The 24,604-nt window shown below is 43.0% G+C and overlaps 3 protein-coding genes across 3 annotated transcripts; 2 read left to right on the top strand and 1 right to left on the bottom strand.

Annotated features, from left to right (window-relative positions):
- Window positions 1-5,782: 5,782 nt before the first annotated feature.
- polr1g (RNA polymerase I subunit G) lies at window positions 5,783-8,599 on the bottom strand. Its single transcript, XM_083985558.1, has 3 exons — window positions 8,416-8,599; window positions 7,753-7,894; window positions 5,783-7,160 (listed from the first exon to the last, which is right to left on the bottom strand). Exons 1-3 carry the CDS (start codon window positions 8,498-8,500, stop codon window positions 6,419-6,421), a joined length of 969 nt encoding a protein of 322 aa, XP_083841684.1. The 5' UTR covers window positions 8,501-8,599; the 3' UTR covers window positions 5,783-6,418.
- Window positions 8,600-9,038: 439 nt separating this feature from the next.
- Window positions 9,039-13,647, top strand: irf2bp1 (interferon regulatory factor 2 binding protein 1; the record flags this gene model as incomplete). Its single annotated transcript, XM_083985557.1, has 3 exons — window positions 9,039-10,042; window positions 10,285-10,631; window positions 11,003-13,647. The coding sequence occupies 2 exons, from the start codon at window positions 9,039-9,041 to the stop codon at window positions 10,589-10,591; spliced, it is 1,311 nt and encodes a 436-aa protein (XP_083841683.1). The 3' UTR covers window positions 10,592-10,631; window positions 11,003-13,647.
- A 4,307-nt stretch (window positions 13,648-17,954) lies between these two features.
- On the top strand, window positions 17,955-22,540 carry foxa3 (forkhead box A3). The gene is made up of 2 exons (XM_083984382.1): window positions 17,955-18,403; window positions 19,761-22,540. Exons 1-2 carry the CDS (start codon window positions 18,332-18,334, stop codon window positions 21,081-21,083), a joined length of 1,395 nt encoding a protein of 464 aa, XP_083840508.1. The 5' UTR covers window positions 17,955-18,331; the 3' UTR covers window positions 21,084-22,540.
- Window positions 22,541-24,604: the final 2,064 nt, after the last annotated feature.

Genomic DNA, 24,604 nt, shown 5'->3' with positions numbered 1-24,604 from the left:
GCAGAGGAAGAAGCTGAGGAGCAATACAGCAGAATTTAGGCTTGAGCCCTTTGTGATGTTTGTTCTTTCAACAGCATGCCTGAAGAGAGAGAGTGTGCGTGTGTGTGTGTGTGTGTGTGTGTGTGTGTGTGTGTGTGTGTGTGTGTGTGTGTGTGTGTGTGTGTGTGTGTGTGCGTGCGTGCGTGCATGCGCGTGCGTGCGTGCGTGCGTGTGCGTGTGTGTGTGTGCGTGCGCGCTTTTGGGTGGGGGAGGGAAGGGAGGGCTCTAAGACATTGATGAGCTGCACCCCTCCTCCCTCACTCTCTCTCTCTTTTTCTTCCTGTCCCTCTCCCTCGCTCCATCTCCATAGTCCTTGGCAGGTCCACGTTGCCATGGCAACGCTCACATTGCTGCAGGCTGGCTGGAGCAAGGCGCGCTGGTTGAAAAAGAAAGCAAGAGAGGGAAGAGAGTGAGAAGGGGGAGAGAAAGAGAGGGGGAGATCATTGCAGAGGGAGGGGAGAGCAGGCCAGAATTGGTTCTCCAATTCATTACCCCACAACACCCCCTCACCTACAAACCCTCCCCCATCACCAACCCCCATCCACTCCACCCCATCCCCCCAGATCTTATCATTGGCATCAGCTCAGCTGGGCCGTAGAAAGGCCTCTGCTCTGCTCAGTAGTCTGAACACGTTGGATCCAAACTTCAGACTGCATTTATTATTCATCCTCCTCCTCCTCCTCGGCAGACAGCACCGCAGCCTAACGCCCAGAAACACACACACACACACACACACACACACACACACACAGAACCTGCACTGAGCCCAGACAGCAAGAAGCTCACACCCAGTATTAGACAGAGAGGTATATTGCATCATTTTGTTCCTCTGGATGGTATCGTGCATTACAGTGAAGGCACAGGCAGGATTACTGTCTGTAGATGGAGGCTACAGCCACCAGCAGCAATTTTAGACGCTCCACTGCCTTAGCTTCATACCTGACCCCTGTGACCTTCCAGCTGATGACTGACGAGAACAGACTGAGCCAGGTGATGATCCTACACGTGGTAAATATTATTAAGATAAGAAAGCCCACAGTTTGTTTGTTCCTTCGTAAAAGAAAGGATGATGGCTTCCAGATTTTCACAATAGTTTTTTTTTTTTAAATATCCAAGATCCTTATGTCTTCACATCTAAAGGTTGTTGTGCTTCCTGCTGTTACAACACCATGACCACTGTAGTTTACATGAAGAGCCTATTTAGTCTGTGACACCTTTGAATGAACATCTCTTTTACAAAGTGGGTGAAAGTGGAAAGAAAATGTAAAAAGGTGCTGATTAAGCCTATCAAGATAACTTAAACCTGTAGCTAAAAACCTACAGTAAAAGCAAAGAATGATATTTCCTGATCGGATGTTCATGATGTTTTCATACTGAGCCATGCTTCTCTATTAAACGTTGGCTGGTCCACCTTGTTCTCGCAGCTGCAGCTCCTTCAGTCAAATGTCACTCTGTGCTCCTCAAACATGAACCTGCCTCACTGCCGGAGCTCAGCTCTGACCTCTTCACCTCCGAGCGGCTTTGTGAGCAGTGACAGTGCTGCATTCAAAGACTCACACTCTCAACTCAGGGGAGTTGCTAAGATACAGTGTGGCTGGCGAGGTCTGGATCCCACCAAGAACCTCACATCCAGAGCCTCTCCTGCTTTTCTGTCCGTTCTCTCTACAGTTGTCTCCATGAAAAAAATCAAGTGCAACCATTAGAAATGTTTGAACGCAAGCACTGTTTTTGCATAGTATTGTGTCTTTAACACTTTAACTTGTATATAGTAGTAGTCAAGACTTTGATGAGACAAAACTGCCGTTAACAACTGTGACTAAATCTCACACACTGTAGGCTAGTTGATGAAATAAAGAGGTGATTCAAACAGAGAAAGAAAAAAATATGAAATCTCCTTTTATTTTCATTGACGACAAAAATGAGGACAGTGTTTTTTTGTTGTTGTGGTGTTTTCAGACAGCCTGGAGTTAGCTACTTACACAACAACATTATACTATTTTTTATGAAGTCTAGGATGGGGCTGATGTGGTACTGGGCTATTGTTGATTGTGAATGTTTTTCTTTTGTCTGTATTCAAGGTTTTTGTTCTGTTGTTTCATCCTCTCAGGTGTTGATGTGTGGAGTTCAGAGTTTTAGTTGAAAAACCTTGGCAAAAACATGGACGAACAATGCAGACACAATCTTACACAGCTGCCTGAGACTGCTCTTCTCTTAGTTGTTAGGTGATCAGACTAATGGATCAGTCATAAACTTCCCAGAGGGAAACATCTTCTTAACTCAACCTGTAGCGCTGCCTTCTCCACAGAGGCTGCATCCAGAGAAATGATGCTCCAACAGAGTGGAGCATTTCACATTTCACTTAATGATTCATGAGGACATATATTTTATTTTACAGGGCCGTAAACATCATTGTTCACAATTTGTTAGTGTTGCTTAAGATTAATATAGTATATATCCTATTGTGTTTTATATTTTATGAGTGCATAAATAAAGCTGACAGCTCAGTGTTGAAAAGCATAAGCCGGTGAACAATGCAGGCTGTTCGGTTCAGTTTGATTCCAATTATCCTCTCCACTCTGCCTCCGTTCATCATACACTTGTATGAAAGACAACCTTCAACAAGACAAAGACGACAACAGACAAGAGTGTGTGAGGGGCCAGGGTCCAAAACAGAAGCAAAACGTACACCCTTTACTCTCTATTTCTCACTCTAATACCAGACTTGGAGGGTGGTCCCACCTTCACTCAAAGTCTAACTTGGCTCTGGACGAGGCAAACTGAGATCCACAGGGAAATTAACATCATGCATCAATTTTAAAAACAGATACACCGTTTATTTTATAGTCTGTATTTAAGATTTCACTTTTTTGGTGTGCGTCATTTAAGACATAAAGAGGGATTTGAAAACACATAGTTTTCCCACATGGAAAGTAGGCTCTGAAAACATTTCGACTTTAAAGCCTAATTGCTCTCACTGTGGATACTCTAATCAAATGACAGTATAATACCATATTAACACTTCCTTATACATTTCTGTTGAATCTCTGCTCGGTGTGGTTAATTTACTAAGGGCTAGTAGATGGAACTACAGAGGCCATGAAAGACAAGTGAACTGGATAAGGATCATTTGTCAGGTTTTTTCTTCCTTCCTTTCTTTCTTTCTTTCTTTCTTTCTTTCTTTGGTTTCCAAGGCCCAAGAGGCAGCTGATGATTCTGAGGAAAAAAGGAAAAATAAAAATAAATAATCATCCTGGCAAAAAAAAGAAAAAGTTTTGCCTCACGGGGCTTCCAAATGAGACTGTAAATTACTGCACACAGACTCTATGACCAAGATAAAGTTTACGTGGAATTAAGAGACAGTAAAATCACATTGAAGCCTGAGGGGGAAATTAAAGCAAAGATGTGTCTGGGGAAATTACTTCAATTTTTGGCAAAAATGTAAAAAATGCTCTCATAGAGAGTGAATTCATTTAACATACAGAAAGAAAGACAGGAAAAAGGAATCTGGCATCTGGACGAGTCCGTCATAACTTTTGAACCAGTCAACGCCTGAGTTGTCAACACACCACAGACACATTCCACACACACTCAATGCATTTTTTGTATCTGCCCTGCATTTCTCTGTGCCACACACAGTATTTATTATCAAATTTGCTAAGTGTTTTTGCTTGATAGCCACTGCTAATAGTAGATAACGTCAGTTGCACATAGACTGCAAAACTACTTCAGTTTGAATTCATGCAAGTAACACAAGTTGAATATATGTTTTGCAAACAGTGTGGATGCAGCATGGGCCCAGTTTGTCTAATGATCATCAGAGTAAAGAAATGAGAATCCTGTTCGATGTTTAGGTAGTATTGGCTGATAGGTGTGTCCACCCAGTGGAGGTAACCATGGTAACTGCTGCATGTCAGTTTCACCTAAAAGGAAATAATGAGGAGCCATTGCAAAGAGTTTGTTTTTTTTCATCAGTGGGTACTAGTAGTGTTTAATTGTTCTCACTGAAGTGAAAGACATTGATCCATAAGGAAGAGACATGTAAAACATACAAGGAAATACATTTTTGATGTTAAAATGAAGTATGATCATTTTGCACTTCACTTAAGCTCAGGCAGCGGCACCCACACACACACACACACACACACACTCTCTTTCAGCTACACAGGCATATGCACCCATGCACTCAAGCCTGCAGACTCTGGCTGTGAAGAGCAGACGCTCGCACACATTCAACATACCTGTGAGGATACACAGATATCTGGCATTAGATGTGACTCACTGGGAAACGCTTGATCCAACATCTGACATCTGTGGCTTTAATGGCTGCCTCCTAAACCAAAAAACTAGACACCATAATGGTGAGCCAAGTCCAGTTCAGTGAGCAAAAAACTATTTTAAAAATATGTAAAGACAGATTTTTCTAAAACTCTAACACGGTTTTAATCATTTTGGGTCCGTTCTGACCCCTTGGAGGGAGTAAAGCCTGTTAAAAAAATGTGAATGCACAAGTGAGACTGGATCAATAAAGCCTTGCAGCGTGTGCAGAGGGTTATTACAGATGGTGAGAGTGTGATAGCACCAGAGGTGCCTGAGCTCATTAAGAAACAGGACCATACTCCGGTGCAGAGCCGGGAGAGTGGAGCAGTGAGGGGAGGGAGGAGGGGAGGACACAGAGCATGGACTGAGATTTTTCACCTGAGTGTCACCAAGAGCTGCTGTCAAAAAATTAAGAACAAAATTGAAATAATTTCTTTATACATTTGGAAATCAACACAAGATCTGTGTTACATTAGTGAAAAGAAATGGGAGCATGTAAATATTAAGCAAAGAGGTTGATCAGCAGCTGCAGGCTGCTGCTCCACGCAGGAAACAGACTGGACTCTGGCGCCATCTTCCTGTCATAGCTGCTTATTCCTCTGGTGCAGTTAATTGAACGGAATTTCTTCTGGCGGTCAAAATGCAGATTTATAGTTTTGGGATCCACCGTACAGGTTTTTAATGCCAATACTCTGTGCAGACATGCAGTGTTCTTTAAATATGACTTTTAACATGCCAACAGATCAATGCCATGAAGGTTCTCCTTCAGATGGAGGCCCGGGCGAGTCCAAAAACCATGGAGGGGACCGTAAAGATCATCATGATATGTTCAGATGGTCCCATTTCATTGAAGGCCAAAATATTTTACTGATTTTAATGAGCAAAGAAAGGACATTTCCATCTGATTTTCTTCAACCTTTCCTGTAGTTATGTCCAAGGAGAAACCGTCACTGCACTTGAAGTGGATTTACTAAAAGGACACTTTTGTGCCAACACAAGTCTTTTATTCTTTCGTTTCATTTTGCTTCTTCAGACTTGCAGCGGCACAAGGACAGAGTCTTATCTACAGTTTTCTGTGAAATATGCAACTCGCATAGCGGTTCATTCATAAAACATTTTGCAAACTCAAATGTTTCATTACAGAACACACTCTAATCTAATACAGACTCTGGCCTTTCCTGATGAAACAACTCCTTCAGGAAAATTTCTAGTCAGATGATTAGAAAACTACTGATGTGTAAATTAGGCACTTTCTTGTTGTTGCACAATATAAAAGCCACAGTCTGAGTTACAAGAGTTCAAGTTTCATTCCTTCTGGATGAAGTCACCGTGCTTAACAGGCACAAGAGGAAAATGTGCTGTACTCAAACACTTGCAAGAGGTGATTGCAGGACAAAAACACCACGCTTTTTTTTTCTTCTTTTTTTCATATTTATTTAATTTACCACTTCAGGGGTTTGTTTTCTAACATGTGTTTTCTTGTACTTGTGTAATTTTTCCAACTTGTATGACTCAGCTTCTTCAAAAACATCCAGAAAAAAACGAAAAACAAACAACAACCTTACGTGACACTGAACCATTATTTTGTCTTTATATCTGCTCTGCTTTTCTGAACCTGCCGCCAAACCGGTGACGTTACCAGCTCAGTTATGTAAATATGTACACAAACACAGCAACGCAGTTTGAGCATAATCCCATAAAATCCACCACAGCCTGATGGAGACTGGCAGAAAGCTCAGAAACTCCCTCCACATACACTCTTATTACCCATGTGTTCATAGTTGCCTCAGGCCGCACACATTCTGTGTGTGTAAAACTGTCATTTTCTAAGCCGGGAGTTATAGGAACATTGGCCTTCAAGACTCTGAGATGAACCCACTTTATAATTTGTGTCACAATCCAATTGATTCAGGATGTGTTCTTTTTTCAAAACACAAACTCCTGCCAAAAGAAGTCCTGCATTATGCCACCCATCAGCAAGAAGGAGTGAATTAATAGTACACTGGCTTCCAAGTGAGTTCATTAAGTCAAAAATAAACAAACAAATGGAGAAAACCAAACACTAGTCGTCATCAGTCTTGCTTTTCTTTTTTCTTTTTTTCTTCTTTCCTTCTACTACGTCACCAGTTTCTATTGGTTCACTTTTAACTGTTACGTATTCCTCCTTCACCTTCACACTGGGCTCCACCTCCTCTCGCTCCCTGTCCTTCTTTTTCTTCTTCTTCTTCCTCTTCTCTTCTGAAACATCTTCCTCCTGGGAGAGCAGCTCCATCATCACATCCTCCCTCATTTCAGCAGCAGGTTCCTGCTTCACCGTCACCAGCTCCTCCTGCTCTGTCTTTAAGCGCTTTTCTTTCTTTTTCTTCTTCTTTTTCCCCCCTTCCTCTTCTTCTATAAATCGTTTGGGGCGGACGGTTGGAGACGATGGTCCGAGGGCAGCTCCGTCCACCTCGTTCTCAGCCTCGCAGGACACCGTGGGGGTCTTACAGCCGAACGGGTGGAATCGCTGTTTCAGCCCTGGCGGGATGGAGGGTGCTGGAGCAGCAGGGATCACCTGAGGGGTCCAAACATCACTGCTGCCTCCATAGTTCTCACACACATTTAGCAGACCTGAGAACTCAGGACCAAAAACGATTCCATCTGACGACTTCTTGTCGCTGGTGAGCAAGCGGAGCTCCGGGGGACTGTGGGAGGAAGCCAGGATGCTGTAGATCTGCTGGCCACCCCCACTCTCTGCTCTGCCTGCAGCAGCGGGAACCTTCAGGGTATGGAGACCTGAGAGGGGCACCTTGATGCCACTGAGACTGGGTGGAGAGAAGAAAAGGGAAAGTTAGGTACATGGGAAAAGTTTAGTCAACTTCAGAGGTCTACACCAGCCATGTCATTTTCACAGCCTGCTGTTGAATTTGGGGAAAATTTCTGAAGCCTCAGCATGACGCCCATCTCCAGCTCCACCTGCTGGCCTCCACTGACACAAACTGCCCCTCTGCCAGTTACTTTATATGGAGCCTATCCTCTCTCTGCTGCTGCCACACAGAATCACTGCAGATACTGTATAAAGTAGAACTATGTAACTTGAGAAAGAAGAAATGGCACATTCCCCTGCTTGATCTGTCTCTCTCACTATCTCTCAAACACACAACATAAATGTTCAGAAAAATGTTTCTCATTGAGAAAATGTTTAGACCCCTTAGATTTGTTCTGTATTCTGTTTGTTTAATTTTAACATAAGAAAAACAACCTAAGTGAAACAAAAAAAAGAATGCCGTAATGTTGCAACATAACGTGAAAAATATTGGTCTGAAATAAGGTCTGAACGCTGAACAACATATTCTGGCTGCACATTGGAGAAAACAGAGACAAGGAAACAGATGACAGAGTGAAGACTGCACCCACCATTCTGGATTAAAATTGGCAGGAGCTTTGATGAGCCATAACTCATTCTTGCTGTTCTTCAGACTCTGTGACAGAGTGCTGCTGCATGGCTGATGGCAGAGAGACACAAAGTCTGCAGGACACTGGTACCTGGAGGTTTTACCTGTGGAGCCAAACAGTAAACGTTTATCAGTAACACAACATTGAGCATCAGAAATCAACTACAGAACACAAATGAGGAAAACCACAGTAAAAGTTGTGTGCTCACTCCCTTTTAATCACTCTTTATTGGATAAACTGCCAGTATCAATGTAACTTTGCTTGAGTGTGGCTCCTCTGTGACGTGGTAGCAAGTTATTGTGAGAAACACTAATTACTGATGAGATCTTTTATGTTGTCATTTATTAACAGTGAATGACAAACAGCCAAGGCACGATTCACCATTTATAGCCAGAGCTAGCTTGGTTACATTTCTGTTCATTTATTTACGGCTAACATATCTTGACTAAATAAGTGTTTGTTTAAAACAAGTCTATTCATATATTCACTATTCGTGACCTCTTTTCATGTTGCTCAGTCAGACACACAAACAGTAGTGTGTTTCCTCACCGACGCCGGTTTCCCTGAAATCAACTTATCCGCCAGCCAACACAAACTTAGTGGAATCAACGACTCTGAACTTACCGGGTTCTTTTTGCTTCACTGGCGATTTTGTAGCAGGACTGTCCGCTTCATCTCCGCTTGATGATGATGATATATCCTTTGGCATTTTTATGTTTTAAATGAACATAAAAGAACTGGAATTAAAGGTTTTCAACCTCGAAACGCATGGCTATGGGGGACGCACATGTGTTGACACAAACTGAACTCCGACCTTTAGTTGTTTCACTTCCGTGTCAGTTTTGGTTGTAGTTCCACGGTCGGGCCCGATTCATGTGTTTGCTCTGACAAAAGCAGGTACGGAAACTCAAACACCCACAATGCCCCTCGCACGATTACGTAACGTTCCAGCGTCCGTTAGAAGAGCAGTTGACGGCAGCGAAGAGCAGGCCGAAGTGGGTAAACAAAATAAACAAATGAGAAGAAGAGCGAAAACAACCCAGATGTTTGAACGTATTTCACGTCTGTAGGATGTGTAACGTTGTTCTGAAACGGTGTGAGTCCCGTTAACGTAGCAAGTGGTTAGCAAAGAGAGGGCGTGCACCTGTCAAAGCTAAATAGGTTAAACCAGCTAACGTGTGTTAGCACGTTAGCAGGCGTTAGCTGGCTCGTCGTTGAACCCGCTCGGGTTAGCTACCTGGCCGGCCATGTCGTCCCCCTCTTCCTCCAGGCGCCAGTGGTGCTACCTGTGCGACCTGCCAAAGATGCCCTGGACTGTGGTGTGGGATTTCAGCGAGGTGGTTTGTCGTGGCTGCGTGAACTACGAGGGAGCTAATCAGATTGAATTCCTGATAGCAAGCGCCCGACAGTTGAAACGAACTCACGGGATGCAGGACGGTAACGTCAGGTCACCTGGTCCTTCGCCCAATAAGCACGGCACATCTGGCAGAGGAGAGGCGGCGGCGGACGGAGGCAGGCCTCACGCCGACCGCTTCGAGCGGGGAGGCAGAGGAGAAAGCGCCGGCTCGGCTATTCGCGTGCCGCCCAACGGGCTGCACCGTGACGGGCAGCCGCCTCAAGAGGTGAACCGTCAGAGCCCCAGCGGCAGCCGGAGACCCATGCTCGGAGCTGCCATCCCCCCTAGCCTAGTGACTCAGAGCATCGCAGGGATTCCTCATGGGCTACTTGCGGGGATGCCGGCGGGCCTGACCGCCAGGACAGCCCCCATGATCTTCCCCGGCCAGGTGCTAGCCGAGATGAGTCGCAGGCAGCTGGGAATAAGCATGGGGATAGCCCCGTTTATCACTCCAGAGCTGGAGCGAGAGCTCAGCTCGTCCCAGAACCAGCCCAAGACACAGACGCAGGTCCACACTGCTGTGGCTGGCAGCAGCACCAGCAAAAGTACAGGCCTCCCTTCTTCATCCTCCTCCATGGCGGGAGGTGTGAGCCAAACAAGCCCCAAGCCTGCCTCGTCTCCAGCCAGGCAGCCACGGCCCCTTGCTGCGAGGTCTGGAGGGGAGCCGCTGGGCTCCAGTTCATCAGCAGAGGCAGCCACCACAGCTGCAGCTTTACCCCACAGTGGTGCCTCCGAGCTGGGTTCAGCATCCACCAGCAACACTCATTCAACCGGGAACACGCTGTCCTGCACCTTGTGTCATGAGCGGCTGGAAGACACGCACTTTGTTCAGTGTCCATCAGTGCCAGGGCATAGGTTTGTTTGGATTCTTGTTTCAATCAATAAAATGCTTTATTGTGACCACGGAAGCAGTTTAAGCCTGTACTTCAGGCTCTTGCTATTTGCTGCTTTTTTTGTTACATTTTATAGACTATAACGATTACAAGTAAGTATAGAGAAATAACTGATTGATGCTGAAATAACTGTTGTTTATTGGTATCACTTAATGTTCACAGAAAGTTGTAATAACCCGTCTTTTCTGCCTCTACCAAATTTAGGTTCTGCTTCCCCTGCACCAGGATTTACATCCAGAGCCGGCGAGGAGATGGGGAGGTGTATTGCCCCAGCGGAGAGAGGTGTCCGTTGGATAACTCTCCCAACAGTCCCCCATGGGCCTTCATGCAGGGAGAGGTCTCCACCATACTGGGCACTGCTGGAGCAGGAGCTCCATCAGCTGCTGCATCTGGAGCCGGGTCAGGGCCCGGAGCTGCAGCTGCTTCTGCATCTGGTGCTGGAAGTGGAGCTGCCAGTGGAGCTGGTTCTGGGAGTGGGGACATCACCGTCAAGAAAGAGAGAGAGACGTGATGGTGATTTCCATGGAAACCAAGACCCGACGCAGCAACAGGCAGGTCCACAGACATGTTCCACCCATTGCCTCAAGTCAGGCAGCGTTTTAAAAGGCAGCACCTTAGCTCACCTTAGTTGATTCCATCTTTAAGTTATGCATTTGCCAGACTTAAGTCTCTGATAACAGCTTTTGAATGTGGATGTTTGTGAATACTAAACTGTCCAAATACATACATCATCATTACTATTGTTCCAATAGTGATAAATTAATAGCCTATATGTTACGTAGATGGATGAAATTTAGAGAGCGAGGGAGATAGTAAAAATAGTCAGGCAGCGAAGATGTTCTTTGCATCTTTCAGTATTGTTGTAACTGTGTTTATGTCCCATTAAATGCTGTTTATTTGTGCTTGCTTTTCATCACTCCAGAGTTGTATCACGAACCAAAAGGAGATGTCTGCACTGGGACGCTGAGATACCCAGGAGAGAGGCAACACGGCGATCCACACTTCAGAAAACCTCCATTACACAGGTCTTAACTCCACCCACTCAGCACCAGGTTATAACACCATTATCAGACCCTGTCAGATATCTGACTGAAGTTGCAAAGCCTTTTTCTTTTTTACAAATTGTTATGATTATTTTTTGTCCAACTTTAAAATTTTTAAATAAATTATATAGTATCCAATGAGAATGTGAAATAAAATTTCATGAATTAAATAAAAAAAATTCCGCTGCATTATTTGCATTGAGAGGTTACCCTCAACAAAAATCCTATATCAAACAGCAGTGAAGTAACATCACAATTTTATCAAGGCATCAAGAGTCATAACGGAGTATATACAGTAAGTTAAAATGGCCATCACAATGTACTGTTGGAGTCAGATATTCAGAGCTAATCAACAGCTGAACAGTGGTTACTTTTGTTAAGTAGTAGCTGTAACTGACTGTAGTTTTCAACAGGTTTTGACAAACAAAACCATAGACAATTGGAATCATTTGGAAAATGCTACAATCGCATAAAAACTCCTCAAAATGCACTTTAAGAAGCAACCAGAGCAAACAGCGCTCCAAGCTGTTGTTAGCTTGTGGATTGGCCCAACACATGGACGATTACCATTTCAAATTATCCCTCTCAAATTCACAGAAAATAGCCATGGTCCATGTTGTAATGGTACCATGAATATTCTGTTTGCAAGAGAAAGCACAAAAGCTTGCTTCAACAGTTCCAACACAAACATTGAAACACTGTACCCGCTGTTATTATGTATCTCTTTGCTTGTTGATGAACAAACTGTTGCCTGCCAACCATGAGCAGGTGGTCAGATCTCAGATGGTTCGCAGTAAAATACCAGGCTGTTCCAAGTCGAAACAAGAAACTAACTGTCTTGGACAAAATTTAATTATCTGCCAATGCTTGTTTTAAATTAAATATTTGTGTTTCAACAAATACAATTTACATTAACATGAGATTGACAGTTGTAATTACAAAGTGTACCTTAAAATACAGATTTATTATCTTTTATGGTTTTTATGACTGAATCCGTACCATGGCGCACAATCAGATTTTTTTTCTCTTTCAAACAAATGGAAAAGCTCTTGATTTAAAACAACTAAACGTGGAAACCGACATGACATGTGGACAGAGTGCCGGTAGTGACATTTCTCTGTACGTCTGTGCATTTGTTTTTCGTCAGCTTTAAACAAAGCTTAAAGAAGAATGTTTGCTGTGTAGAAACAATGAGTCGTCTGTCAGAGCATCGACCAGCCACAGAGACTCTGTATGACTGTATTTAAATGTCGCTTTCTTATAAGATCCATCCCAGCCTACACTTTACCCCGAATGTATATGAAAAGATATCTATTGATAGACCTAGGACTATATTTTATACTAGAATGTTAAATGTTATATACTGTATAGACCTATAATAGTATGTATGTGCAATCCTTAGTCATAGTATATGCAACAGTTTGGAATATGTAATTAAAAATGATTGCATATAATTTCATTAACCTTTTGTTTTCTGAAGTGAGAATCCACCTAAATTTGGAACAGTTCATACAAACCCCCCTGAAATGGTTAAAATCATTGCTCTTAAAGAGGAGAATATTTTATCTGGAATTAGTTTTTAAATCATCATCATCATCATTAGAATTACAATGAAATTAATCTTGTCTTGATTTAAACAAACATGCACACGTGTCTGCTGAGCTTGTTTCCATTAATAATCAATGGAACAAATGTGTATGAGCATAAACACCTGCTTGTCACACTCATCAATTTTTATTTGATAGTTGGGAACTAACTGTTTCTAAATTGAAAGATCCAACACTTCGACACATTTCTTGTTAACATGTAAACATTTTTTGGGTGGATTCTCTCTTTATGTGCAGTATGTACTAGTCAGTACAGACACACAAACAAACCAAAGGTAATTTTATGCCCAAACTAATATTTCTGGATGTAAATGTTTTATGGAAAAATAAATATATTGCTATATTTCTTGGCCAGGTCTTAACCAGTTTCCTTCATCAAGCCGTTACAGTTTACAGACCCATGTGGTCTACTGTACTTATGGGATTTTGCATATAAAAGTCTATAGTATTCAGCAGCTGGTTATGTAGGCCCTCGGTATTGAGAGAAGATCCCTCAGGTCAGGTTTGTTGCAGAGAAATGTCTTTGAAGAAGTGGAATTTAAGTTTAATATGCACTGATACATCATGCAATCCCTTGTTAAGTGCCTTTTTAAAATGTTTACCGCCTGTTTGTGTGTCTGGGAACCTCAGGGGAACTAGGAGTGCAATGGCTTTTTTATTGTCTAGTCAATGATTAACCTGAATCTGTTTCCCTTCAATTGCCATCAGACGGCTTTTTGCTTTTATCTGAAGCCTTTGTAAAATTAGTAGGCCATTCATTGTTTGGATATGGTCTCTCCTCGCCTCTCTCTGTTTTTCCCTCTTTCTCTCTCTCTCTCTCCGTCTCTCCATCGAGTTTCTTTTCATGTTATGTTTAGATCTGCTGGTTTTATTGCAGCTTCATGTACAAAATAGAAACCAGGAATAAATGGGATGGAAACTTGTACTTGCTTCTGTTTCTTGAGTTTTATCCTTCAGATTTAGGTTAAACAGGTTAAACATCTCACCAGGTGTAACTATTGAAGACTCCTGTGTTAAGATTCATAAACCTTCAATTACTGGAAATTAGTTAATGTTAGCCAGCTGAAATTAGTTTTTCTCTACCCGCTCAAACAATTCCCAATATAAGGGTTATGCTTTTGTAATCTTGTATTAATACCAGCACACTGGTTGACATAACTGCTACTGGGGCAACACCTTTCTGACTACGACTGAGGATGCACTGAGTTTACATCCTATAATTACACATAAATTATAGTTATATTCCTGGCTTACCATTGGGTATACAAAATCGACTCTTGAAGTTGTGTTGTGGAAATTTAAACTCATGACCTTCAGCATTTCAAAGTTAGGACTATAACCCAGCTTCTCCCTGGAGCTATGGACAAGAAAACATTGAATACAGAGAAAAAAAAATCATTTCACAGTTGCATAATTTTGCACATTTCAAATATATTACAAATTTGATACACTGTGGTCTCAAATCAATCCGTTTATAACAATTGTATCAGTCAGATTTAACGTAATCATGTACATGTAGTTCATAGTGGGGAAAAATAAATAAATAAATGGTGACAATTAAAAACTCTTCATGCTTCAACACTGATCTGGGTGATTTCTTCCTTTGAAGAAGTAGACACACTCCTTGAAATCCAGAATAAAGACAGCGAAGAGCACTCATGCTCATCTGAATATGACTTCTGATGTGAAGCTTTATCTTAACTGTCTGGGATCCAGCATCTTTGAAGTTAATGGAGAAACTGAAGCAGGAACAGCAACCTGATTTTTTTTTTTTTTTTTTTTGGAAATCCTTGTTTCACATGAAGTCACCTCTTGGTATTGAAGGAGTCCAGAGTGCTTGAATCTAATTCAGTTCACTTTTTTTTTTAGTAGTGGCCACGTGATGGCGCTCTTACACTCTTCATTTAAGCCTGGATGAAGAGGCTGCTGGACAAGTCTATAATTATATCATGTTTTATCAGATCCTCACTCAGATCCAGGACATTCCGAAAGAGCCAACATGCTTTAGATATCCTATTCTTGAAATAATATAAGGTGAAAAAACAACAACAACAACAACACACAAAGAGCTGAAACACTGTTGATTCTGGTGAAATTCATTTTTCTCCTCAAAGATGAATGTTTCATCTTTATTTCACATTTGCTCGACTGATCATCCTTGGTTGTTGAGCAGAGACAGCTGCGCGGCCACTGTTAATGATGAAGCTGCTCATTTTTAATGTGAAGAAGAGGATCGCGGGGGGCGTCCGGTCGATCTGTCGCTTCCTCCATTAATGTCAGCACGTTACACCCATTGTTAAACCAATTATAGAGGTGTTAATGGACGATAGAGGAGCCATTGGCATGAAAAACGGCCCGCAGAGAGACGACATGGATAAATGTGAGTTAAATGTGAGTTGGGAAAATAAAAAGGGGGGGTGCTTTTAAAGGAGTATTGCAGACTATAAGATGCGTATTAAGAGGCAAACCTGAGTCCACCAAAGCGCATCCCTCAACCAGTTTGGAAAATTTAAAAAGAAATCCTAATCCAGAGTGTGTTTTATAATAATGATAAGAGGGCAGTACTAGACAGGACGGTGAAACCAGTTCAGGACGAACCTCCAGCCAAAACGGCTGAGTCTGGGTTTTTGTTTCACACTGTTCGGACCAACAATGATGTGATGCTGTGTGACCTGAGAAATTCACCACCAGCACCTTAAATCTGCAAAATCAGGGCTAAAACGCTGATCACTGACATAAGTATATTTTCAAATACCATCTGTCATTTATCAGAATATAAAACCTGGAGGAGGACGATGCAGCCCTATACAAATTGTTTATTCCATGTGATGTTGAAGTTATAGAGGCCTGCACCAAATAATCTGTCCCCTTGGAGTTGGAGCTATGCTTTCGAATATAACCACAGACTGGAGGTCAAAGTTTGCCCCCGTTTTTGTTTTTTTTTCCTTCTCCAACTTTACATCACGGTAGATGAAATGGGCTCATCTCTTTCAGGCTTAATTACATCATTACAGACACTGAGGTGTTAGCTCATTCCACGTGTTAATCGACTTGACAGCCTTTTGCAAACAGGCGATGATCGCCGAGAGGTTACAGGTGATGCCATGTGGAGAGTCTGATTGGCGATAGCCAATATATAATCAAAGCTGCAGCCGAAATCAGGGTGGGAAACACAATGAGCTCGATTGTAGATATGAAGAAAAAAACAAGATAGGCTACATTAAACCAAGTGTCCTGAAGACACAGTTTTCGTGAAGGCAAGGCAGCCAACAGGTGAATAGCTATTGTCATAAGCTATAGGCACATGTGACATGTTAATATCTAAGAAGCTGCCATTTGTCCCACAGACATCAAATGTTTATGTTTTTTTATGTCATGGCTCTGGTTGCTTTTGGCTGCATTTACGCGCTGATATTCCTTCCTGCATCTCTTCTCACCGTCTAATCCCGTCGACCTCCCGCCTGCGCATCAATTACATCTCCATTGACTCGCCATTAGGCTGAGGCATTGACATTCACAGGCCTCCGTCTGCACCGAGGCCTGATGTGTATTCCACAACACAACGGCCCGGGCTCTATGCATTACACCAGGATTACATTAAGCTATTTATTGTAGTATTTCTCTGTGGCTTGGGGCCGCGAATGCGTCTTTGGAGAAGAAAAAATACTCCGATGAAGAAGGACGCTCACGTTTACCCGAGCCGTTACTCTGCGCATGAGCTTCAAGTTGAGCCGAGTGGATCAGATCAAACTGTCGATCTTTGTGTAGCATTCAGAGTCTCTGAGAATAATGTATCTGTAGCTATAGGGCAGGCTACAAGGAGAACATTCGTTTAGATCCAGGCGAGAGCAAACATCTGGCCTGTTTGCTCTTTACATTTTTGATATTGATCTGATTTCACCTTTGTTTTGGTGCAGCACGGTGCAACACCTTCATGTGGCAAAAGTCCGTTTTTAATGAGCTGGGATGGTCCGTCAGTGAGGGTGGGTCGGTTGGGGTGGTTGGGGGTCTCAAAGGGGCTTGCTGTTTCTGATCAAGATCACTGATTAGCTGATGTTCTCCTTTTCATAGTCAAATATGGCCTTGATTATACCGTGGGTTCATTTTCGTGACTATTATACGGAATATTTGACTATCGGGGAATATTTGACTATTAAAAGCCCCACATTTGAATTATGTACTACAGTTATTACAATTAAGCCCCCAGGACCGTGGCGGAGGGTCCACAGCCCCGGAGAAGTGATAGCCGAGGGAATTAACAACTTTCACGCCCCTCAACACACGTCTCTAAAAAAAAGTGACTCTCCAGCCCAATGTTAAACTCGTTCAATCTCCAATATTTCTTTGTTTAATCAAATTAAATAGTATGTTGAAATAGGATAAGTTAACATTTGTTATAGGCCTATATAAGCCATTTAAATTCACATCACAGAAAAATAAAATAAAATTCAATAAATTGTTTTAAAAGTAGAGAAAGTATGGGACTACTTTTTTTTAATGTATTTGTTATCAGTTATTTTATTTTTTAGAACTAACGCACATGTCTTGTCTTATATCTGCAGATTATAAACCCATCTGTTATTCACCCTCTGACTTTAGAGCTGCAAAATAAGGGGTTAAAATGTGTAAAGTTACTGATGGAAACCATCCTCCAAGCACATCCCTGATACACTGAGCTCTGATGGAACTATTATCATTTATCTAAAAACCATCCGAGGGAAACAGGGTTCAGCTATGAGCTGGGATGTAGAATCTGTACATTCCCATCTGATGTTTAGTATTAAATCATACAGGCCTGCACCAAACAATCTGTTCCCTCTGTGGAGATGGAGCTAATATCTTGAATATAACCACAGGCTGGAGGTCAAAGTTTGCCACACATGTTTTTTTTTTCCATCTACAACTACGTCACGGTGCAGAAGATGCACGATTATAAACTCGTCTGCTATTCATCCTTTGACCATATTAACACATCACTCTTGTGAACTTCACTATACAGGCAAAAAATCCACTCTTTGCACCGAGTCTGCAGGGCAGTCATTTGTCCGGGTGGCCCTGGTGTAGCCGCCGGGCCAATATACAGCACACCAGGGGGCCACATTGGCCTTTTTGCATGGGCCTTCCTGGATCCTAACACGGTATTCAAATCAGGATCGGGGCGGGACCTGGCGGCACCTTATAAGAGGAGGACGTCCAGGTTTCTCTACTGTATTTGCGCTTTACACCTCTGCCTTCGTCCCGAGGCGCCCAGAGGTGCACAGAAGAAAACGGGCCAGGAGAAGAAGAAGAAGAAGAAGTCAACATCTGCTGAGTCATAACAAGATTAAGGTTATGAAACAATGGATGACTGACAAATAAGACATATTGACTTTACATTTCCCAGGAGCGCAGCAGTGTCACTTCACTGTTTGACTTTTTCTCCTCTCACATTTTTGGCTCGCGATATTGTTTGCCTCTCTCCTGGCAGAGGGAAACAACTTTGTTTGGATTTTTTCCAAAAAACTTCAAGTTTTGAGAGGGATTTTATTTTTATTTCTTATTTTTTTCCCCAAAAAACTCCGGTCATAGATAAGAATTCTCCTCCAGAGATTTGAGTTGGGGATGTTGAGCTCTGTGAAGATGGAAACCCATGATCTACCAGAGTGGAATACCTTCTACAGCGAGGCCAGCGAGGTAAAGACGCATTCACACAAAAAATAACAACTTACCCACCACACTGTTTTTATCCCGGTGTAAACAGCGGGACATGTCTCACCTTCTTAGTGGATTTAAGTAAAAAAAGACACGCCAGATTTTCTTTTCTTGCGCGCGTCTTTAGCATGACTTGTTAAAAAAAAAGTTTTTTCCTCACTTGATAAATTACTTACTTAAATTATTTAATAAGGCCTTGAACTTTTATGGAAATAACGATAGCCTACACTAAGATTTAATATACTATAGAGTAAGGTTGAGTGTCAATGCGCACTTTCAAACGCTGGAGCATGATGAGAAAAACAGCAGAAAATATCAGGAAGGCTTCATCATTTTTTCTTTTGTAAAAATATCGATTATTAGCCTATATTAAATAAACATTCAATCACAAAATAATTGTATTTTTTTTTCCAGAACATATGAAGCCACCCAAACTAAAGGCTATATTCAACATTAAATGTTTTGAATTAACTGCTGATATATGTAGCTAATATGGATTAAATAATTGACAGAACATAAACAGCACATTCAATTCATCATATTTTTCAGAAGATGTTGGCTCATCAATGGGCCCTCTTCTTCTTCTTCTTCCTCCTCCTCCTTTGTGTCTGTGAGTTGCGACAGTTCAGGTGTAAATGTGACTTTTTCTTTTCTCACTAATTGAATTAGAGTTAATTCTATCAACAGCTTCAGTTCTCACCTCACCTCGACCTGATGAAATTACTGAGAAGAAAGAGTCTGATAATATTTAACTAAAGGATCGGTGAGCGGCTCCAGGCGCTCTCGGAAAAAAGGCCATGTGTTCTGTTTTTTTTCTCTCGCATATATCTAGGCTACTTTATTTTAATTAAAAAAAAAGTTTGGGAAACTTAATCGTTCATCTTCGTCATACAGAAAGAATAAATCCCTTCACTTTATCTGAAATAGTGAGAAGTTAGTTTTCCCCTCAGAGAGGTGGAGGAGGCCGTGTGAACTGAGAGGCACCATGACGCGCTTTTTACGCATTTTCAGGTTAACATCGCTGTGTGAAATCCATGTCCCCTCTCCGCGCACTGAGGGCTTCATTGTGCATTGATAAGGAGTCACCTTTTTAAATGTAGAGTCAAACTGCCTCCCCCTCACACCCTACATTCATTTTACACAGAGGGAAAAAAAGAAATTCAATCTAATAATCACAACACATCTGTTGGTGTTAATCGTTTTTAAAGGGTGAATAATTAAAAGGCTGATTATATTTTGTCATTTAAACTAAGAAGTATTTAGTATTTGACATGTGTGCACACTCTCTGTGTTTTCCTGGTGATTAACCAGATGTTGATGTGCTCCTCTCTCTCTCCAGATGTATTCCTCTCCCAGCACTATGAACTCTGGTCTGGGCTCCATGGGATCCATGGGCGCCATCAACAGCTACATCAACCTGAACCCGGCCACCGCCTCCCCTGCAGGTATGAACATGGCGTACCCCAGCTCCAGCCTCAGCAGCTCCCCACTTGCCTCCATGGGTTCTGGGCCGGGCCACATGTCGCTCTCCCCCGTGGCCTCCTCCCTCAGCTCGAGCTCTCTAACTCAGCTGGGTGCTGCTGCTCCCGGCACCTTGGGCTCCTTGTCCCACTACCAGAACATGGGCCAGTCCATGAGCCAACTGGGATACCCTTCCACTGCGAGCCTGAGCCGGGCCGGGCCCAAGGAGATCCCCCCAAAGCCCTACCGACGCTCCCTGACCCACGCCAAGCCCCCGTACTCGTACATCTCCCTCATCACCATGGCGATCCAACAGAGCGGCAGCAAGATGCTCACCCTGAATGAGATCTACCAGTGGATCATGGACCTGTTCCCCTACTACCGTGAGAACCAGCAGCGCTGGCAAAACTCCATCCGACACTCGCTCTCTTTCAACGACTGTTTTGTGAAGGTGGCTCGCTCACCAGACAAGCCCGGCAAAGGTTCTTACTGGACCCTGCACCCGCAGTCAGGCAACATGTTTGAGAACGGCTGCTACCTGCGGCGCCAGAAACGCTTCAAGATCGAGGACAAGACAGCAAAGAAAGGAGGCAAGAGCCAGGAGGGGGGCTCAGGGAAAGGAGGCCACAGTGGAGACCACCTAGAGGATCGCAGCCCCACAGGAGGATCAGAGGGAGCTGACTCCGCCCACTCAGACAACTCCCACCCGGGCTCTTCAGACGACCAGCCACTTCCTCGTAACTCCCTGGTTCCACTAGACTGCCCTCAGCTGTCCTCCGCACACCTCCACAGCCCGCCCGTCTCCCTGCCTCCCTCCTCCTCGTCCTCCATCCCTCCATCCTCCTTGTCCCTCTCCGCCACCTCCTCCTCCAACCCGCTCCTCCACTCCCAGTCCTTAGCGAGTAGCGCTCACCTCCTGCCCAGCGCCATGCAGCAGCACATGGACCTACAGAGCGATGCCCTCAAGTCCCTGGACCCCCACTACAACTTCAACCACCCTTTCTCCATCACCAACCTCATGTCCAATGAGCAGAAGATGGACCTCAAGTCCTACCAGGACCAGGTGATGGCTTACAACAGCTACACCGGCGGCTCTCCTATGGGAGCCAAACAGATCTACGACAGCCCCGGGCCAGCCACCATGGACTCTGGTGCTTATTACCAAACTCTGTACAGCCGCTCGGTGCTCAACGCCTCCTAATATGGACATCCATCCATCCACCCACACACACATTTGTCTGTAGTGGTGAGCCAAGATGGAGGCCTCTCTTCCTCTCTGCCTTTTCTAAAATGGACACCCAAGCTCTCTTTATCTTCATCTTTCTTCCCCTCTCTCCTTCTCTGGCTCACGTCCAGTGGCCTTGGAAAAGACTCACATCTAAAATGGCCGCTGTGTTTGAGGGACCAAAGAACATTTTTTTCTTTCCTTTTACCAGCTCTAATGAACATGGAGACTGGGTTGGTTACATGGAGGACAGAAAAGTGAGGCTGGATGATTAACTGACGGTGAAGACGTCTGAGTCGTCTTTGCCAGCTAAAATTGGCTTTGTACAAAATGTAAATAGAGCTAATGTTGGGGGGGAAGGATATTTGCATTTATTTATGAAGGGAATAAATTTTAATATATCTTGTATAGTGCTCTGTCGACCAGTTACAACCCAAATGTGAGTTTTTGTTTAGTTTAGTTTAGTTTTTTAAACCAAAGACGGAGAGTTTCAGGTTACTGCTTCAGGCAGGTGTTACTGCAGCGGGAGACAGTTAAGTACATTTCTTTTTGTGTTACAGCATTTCACACTGTGTTCTGTCATTTCTGTCAGATCAGGAATCCGTCAAAGTAAATGTAGCTCATGAGGTCTGTACTTTAAGAATAATATTTGTAGTTTTGTTTTATATGAAGATTAAAAAAAAAAAAAGAAGCCATTTGGACCTTGCTGCAGCACAGAGGACACAAACATAAAAAAGGAAGGAAAGACGCAAAGTAACTGTGGTACAAAAAAAAAAAAAAAACATATTGTGTTTCTGTTTTTCATGGCCCCAAATCATTTCCTGTTGTTACCTATATGAGAGCATTACAACTAAATGCTTATCCGCAGACTGTAACATGTTGAGAGGCAGACAGCTGAGGTGCGTGGGGGAGTTCAGCCGATGACTAAAACAGTTGAAAGGGAGGAGAGATGCACTATGGGAGGATTTACATACAGTACTTTGCACTATGGAGCTCCCATTGGTCAGGTGGGCTGATAGTGTGTGTCTTTGTGTGTGTGTGTGTGTATGTGTGCTACAACAATAGGAACACCCCCCCTTACACTGTCAGTGCATCAGTTCAATGGGATCAGTGTATCAATGTCAAAGGGTGTCAAATGACCCCTTGCTCCTTTTCTTCAAATGACTGCTGATCTGATGGGAGATCAATGTATTGATGATCTATTGAAGGATTATTCTGATGGACAGCAGAGGATGCAGAAGTTTCAGGTCACATGAGGTCCTCTGTGGAGCATCTATTCTAGTTTCAACGAGAAAATGTATTTTATTTAAGCTATGTTCCTTTTCAGACTTTCAAAGTGTGCTGATATAATATATTGGGGTTTTTTTGTTGTTGGTTTAAATGTGATTCAAATGATTCATGTTTCATTTTTCTTATTAAAAAGGCAAAAAATGTGGGAAGACATTGTGCGTTTACTTTTCTTTTACCACCAGTGTTTGTTGTCACCGTGGATACAAGTAAAAAGTAAAAATTTTGTTTATTTAGTTAACATCACTTATTTCTTCACAAAACTGAGTTATATTTCTGTTCAATTGGCTCATTTTGAAATACCACAAAGCATAAGAAGATACTTTTTAGAATTTTATAAAAGGAATAAAACAATGTAAAAAAAAATAAATAATAATTTTATTTCTAAATATATTTTACCAAATCATTATTATTCAACTATCCACAGTTTAAAAAAAGAAAAATAGTCAGTGAAACAAAAACTTAATCAACAGGTGATTCTGGTAGAAACCAGGAAGATGGAAGTTTCTAGATCAGTTTTATTGGCAGGACCTCAGCGACTCGTCCCGGTCAATCAATCAGCCCCCGGCTGGTGAGGCCGTGCTGCAGGAATAGCAGCGCCTTGTTGAAACAGCTCCTGACCAAATGACTGTGGTGTGTGACATGTAGGACTGGTAGACTAAACACGGCTGGATCACACTGAGAGCCTCAAAGAGGACCTCCGCACAGGCCATCAACCCAGGCGGCATCACACACACTCACACACACTCTCAAACACATGCACACACACACACACAGCAATACCAGGGCCACTCCAAAATCTACTGACCTGCCTCTGACCCTGCACTAGGAAAACTATCGGCAAGTCAACAAAACAAAAAGAGGGTGAACGTAGCAGCAGAATATTTTTTCCCATTAATCTTCGCTGTCGCTCTACCTCAACCAATCAGATCCCAATCAAGCTATAGACATGGAATTCATCACTTCCTACACATGGCGGATACGTTTTCCTGCTAAAGGGCGATTAACTGCAGCTGATGGATGGAAACCTGCAGAATAAAAGGGGGCAGTGATGCACGTGGAAGCCTTTACTCAAAATGCTGTGTACTTCACATTAACCCCAATTCAAGTGCCACACCACTGTTTCTTTGTCTTTACATGAACAGGAACATAAAAAGCTTTATTGATCTTGCTTCCTGCAGCCGTTTTTCCCTGGCTTCCTGCTCGTGTCGCTGGGCCTACCTGTCTGTGGTCCACCTGTCTGTTTGCAGGCGTACCTGTCTGTCTGTGGTCTACTTGTCTGTCTGTAGGTCTCTGCTCACAGTTGTCCAACCCACCCTGTGTTGTTGGAGTTGTCACGTAGATATGTTGCTGCCTTTTTTCTCTGTCACGTCAGGCCCAACAAACATAAACCCTGAGGCTTCAGACATTTAGACTGCAGCACCGCACAACAACTCATAAACACTCGGGGGCAGACACGCGAAACATGCTAGGCTAGTTCCAGTTTCGATCAATGAGGCGCGATGCTAAATAGCATATAGCAGTGCTGCTGCCGCAGAAACTAACTGCTGATTATTTAACCCCTTGTAATGATATGAGATCAATATATGGGGCTTTTGAAAGGCAACACACGCACACACACCTTAAAAAAATTGTAACTGGCTTATAGTGAGTGGGAATGTGAGACAGTTCGTCACCTTGCATACACAATAGTCCCTTCAGAGCAGTTGGCTTGATAAGATAGGCAAGCACCCGTCTGATATGGTCTCCAAAGCTACAAAGACACAGCCCCACGCATGCACAACTACGCACACACACACACACGCACACAAATAGTAGGCTGCTCCAGGTATGACTAACCTGGCTCTAAAATGTCACTCTGATACGTCCCCTCGCAGCAATCAGGTGACCACACTGATAGTGGTCCAATTCGATCCAGGCTTCATGAAGGAAAACAGATTAGTCTGAGCACAGATAACATACTGTGGCTTGAGGTTTTCACGGAGCGACAATGCAGCAGTTAAAGTGGAACAATTTAAGCCACAAAGGGGAAAAAAAGAAAAAGTCAAATGTGACCCTTACATTTGTAACCTCTCAGTTGTAATCTGTAACCCTCAGCTGACCCAGTTTCCAAATGCGAGACTCTTAGAAAATAGATAGGAGCTGATAACAGTCTGGATGTCACAATAAAATAATCTCCTCTCTTAAATGGCTATGATAGGCTCAGTTTC

Source organism: Trachurus trachurus (genome assembly GCF_905171665.1).
Source record: "Trachurus trachurus genome assembly, chromosome: 13".
NCBI classification, from domain to species: Eukaryota; Metazoa; Chordata; class Actinopteri; order Carangiformes; family Carangidae; genus Trachurus; species Trachurus trachurus.
This window is presented reverse-complemented; position numbering and strand designations above follow the sequence as displayed.

Bases quoted from the DNA above. Each gene is read 5' to 3' on its own strand.
- polr1g (XM_083985558.1), bottom strand. From the start codon at position 8,500: ATGCCAAAGGATATATCATCATCATCAAGCGGAGATGAAGCGGACAGT. The intron at 7,895-8,415 runs GTAAGTTCAGAG...TTGGCTCCACAG, and splicing joins AGTGAAGCAAAAAGAACCCG to GTAAAACCTCCAGGTACCAG. The intron at 7,161-7,752 runs GTGGGTGCAGTC...CTCTCCACCCAG, and splicing joins GCCAATTTTAATCCAGAATG to TCTCAGTGGCATCAAGGTGC.
- foxa3 (XM_083984382.1), top strand. From the start codon at position 18,332: ATGTTGAGCTCTGTGAAGATGGAAACCCATGATCTACCAGAGTGGAAT. The intron at 18,404-19,760 runs GTAAAGACGCAT...CTCTCTCTCCAG, and splicing joins TCTACAGCGAGGCCAGCGAG to ATGTATTCCTCTCCCAGCAC.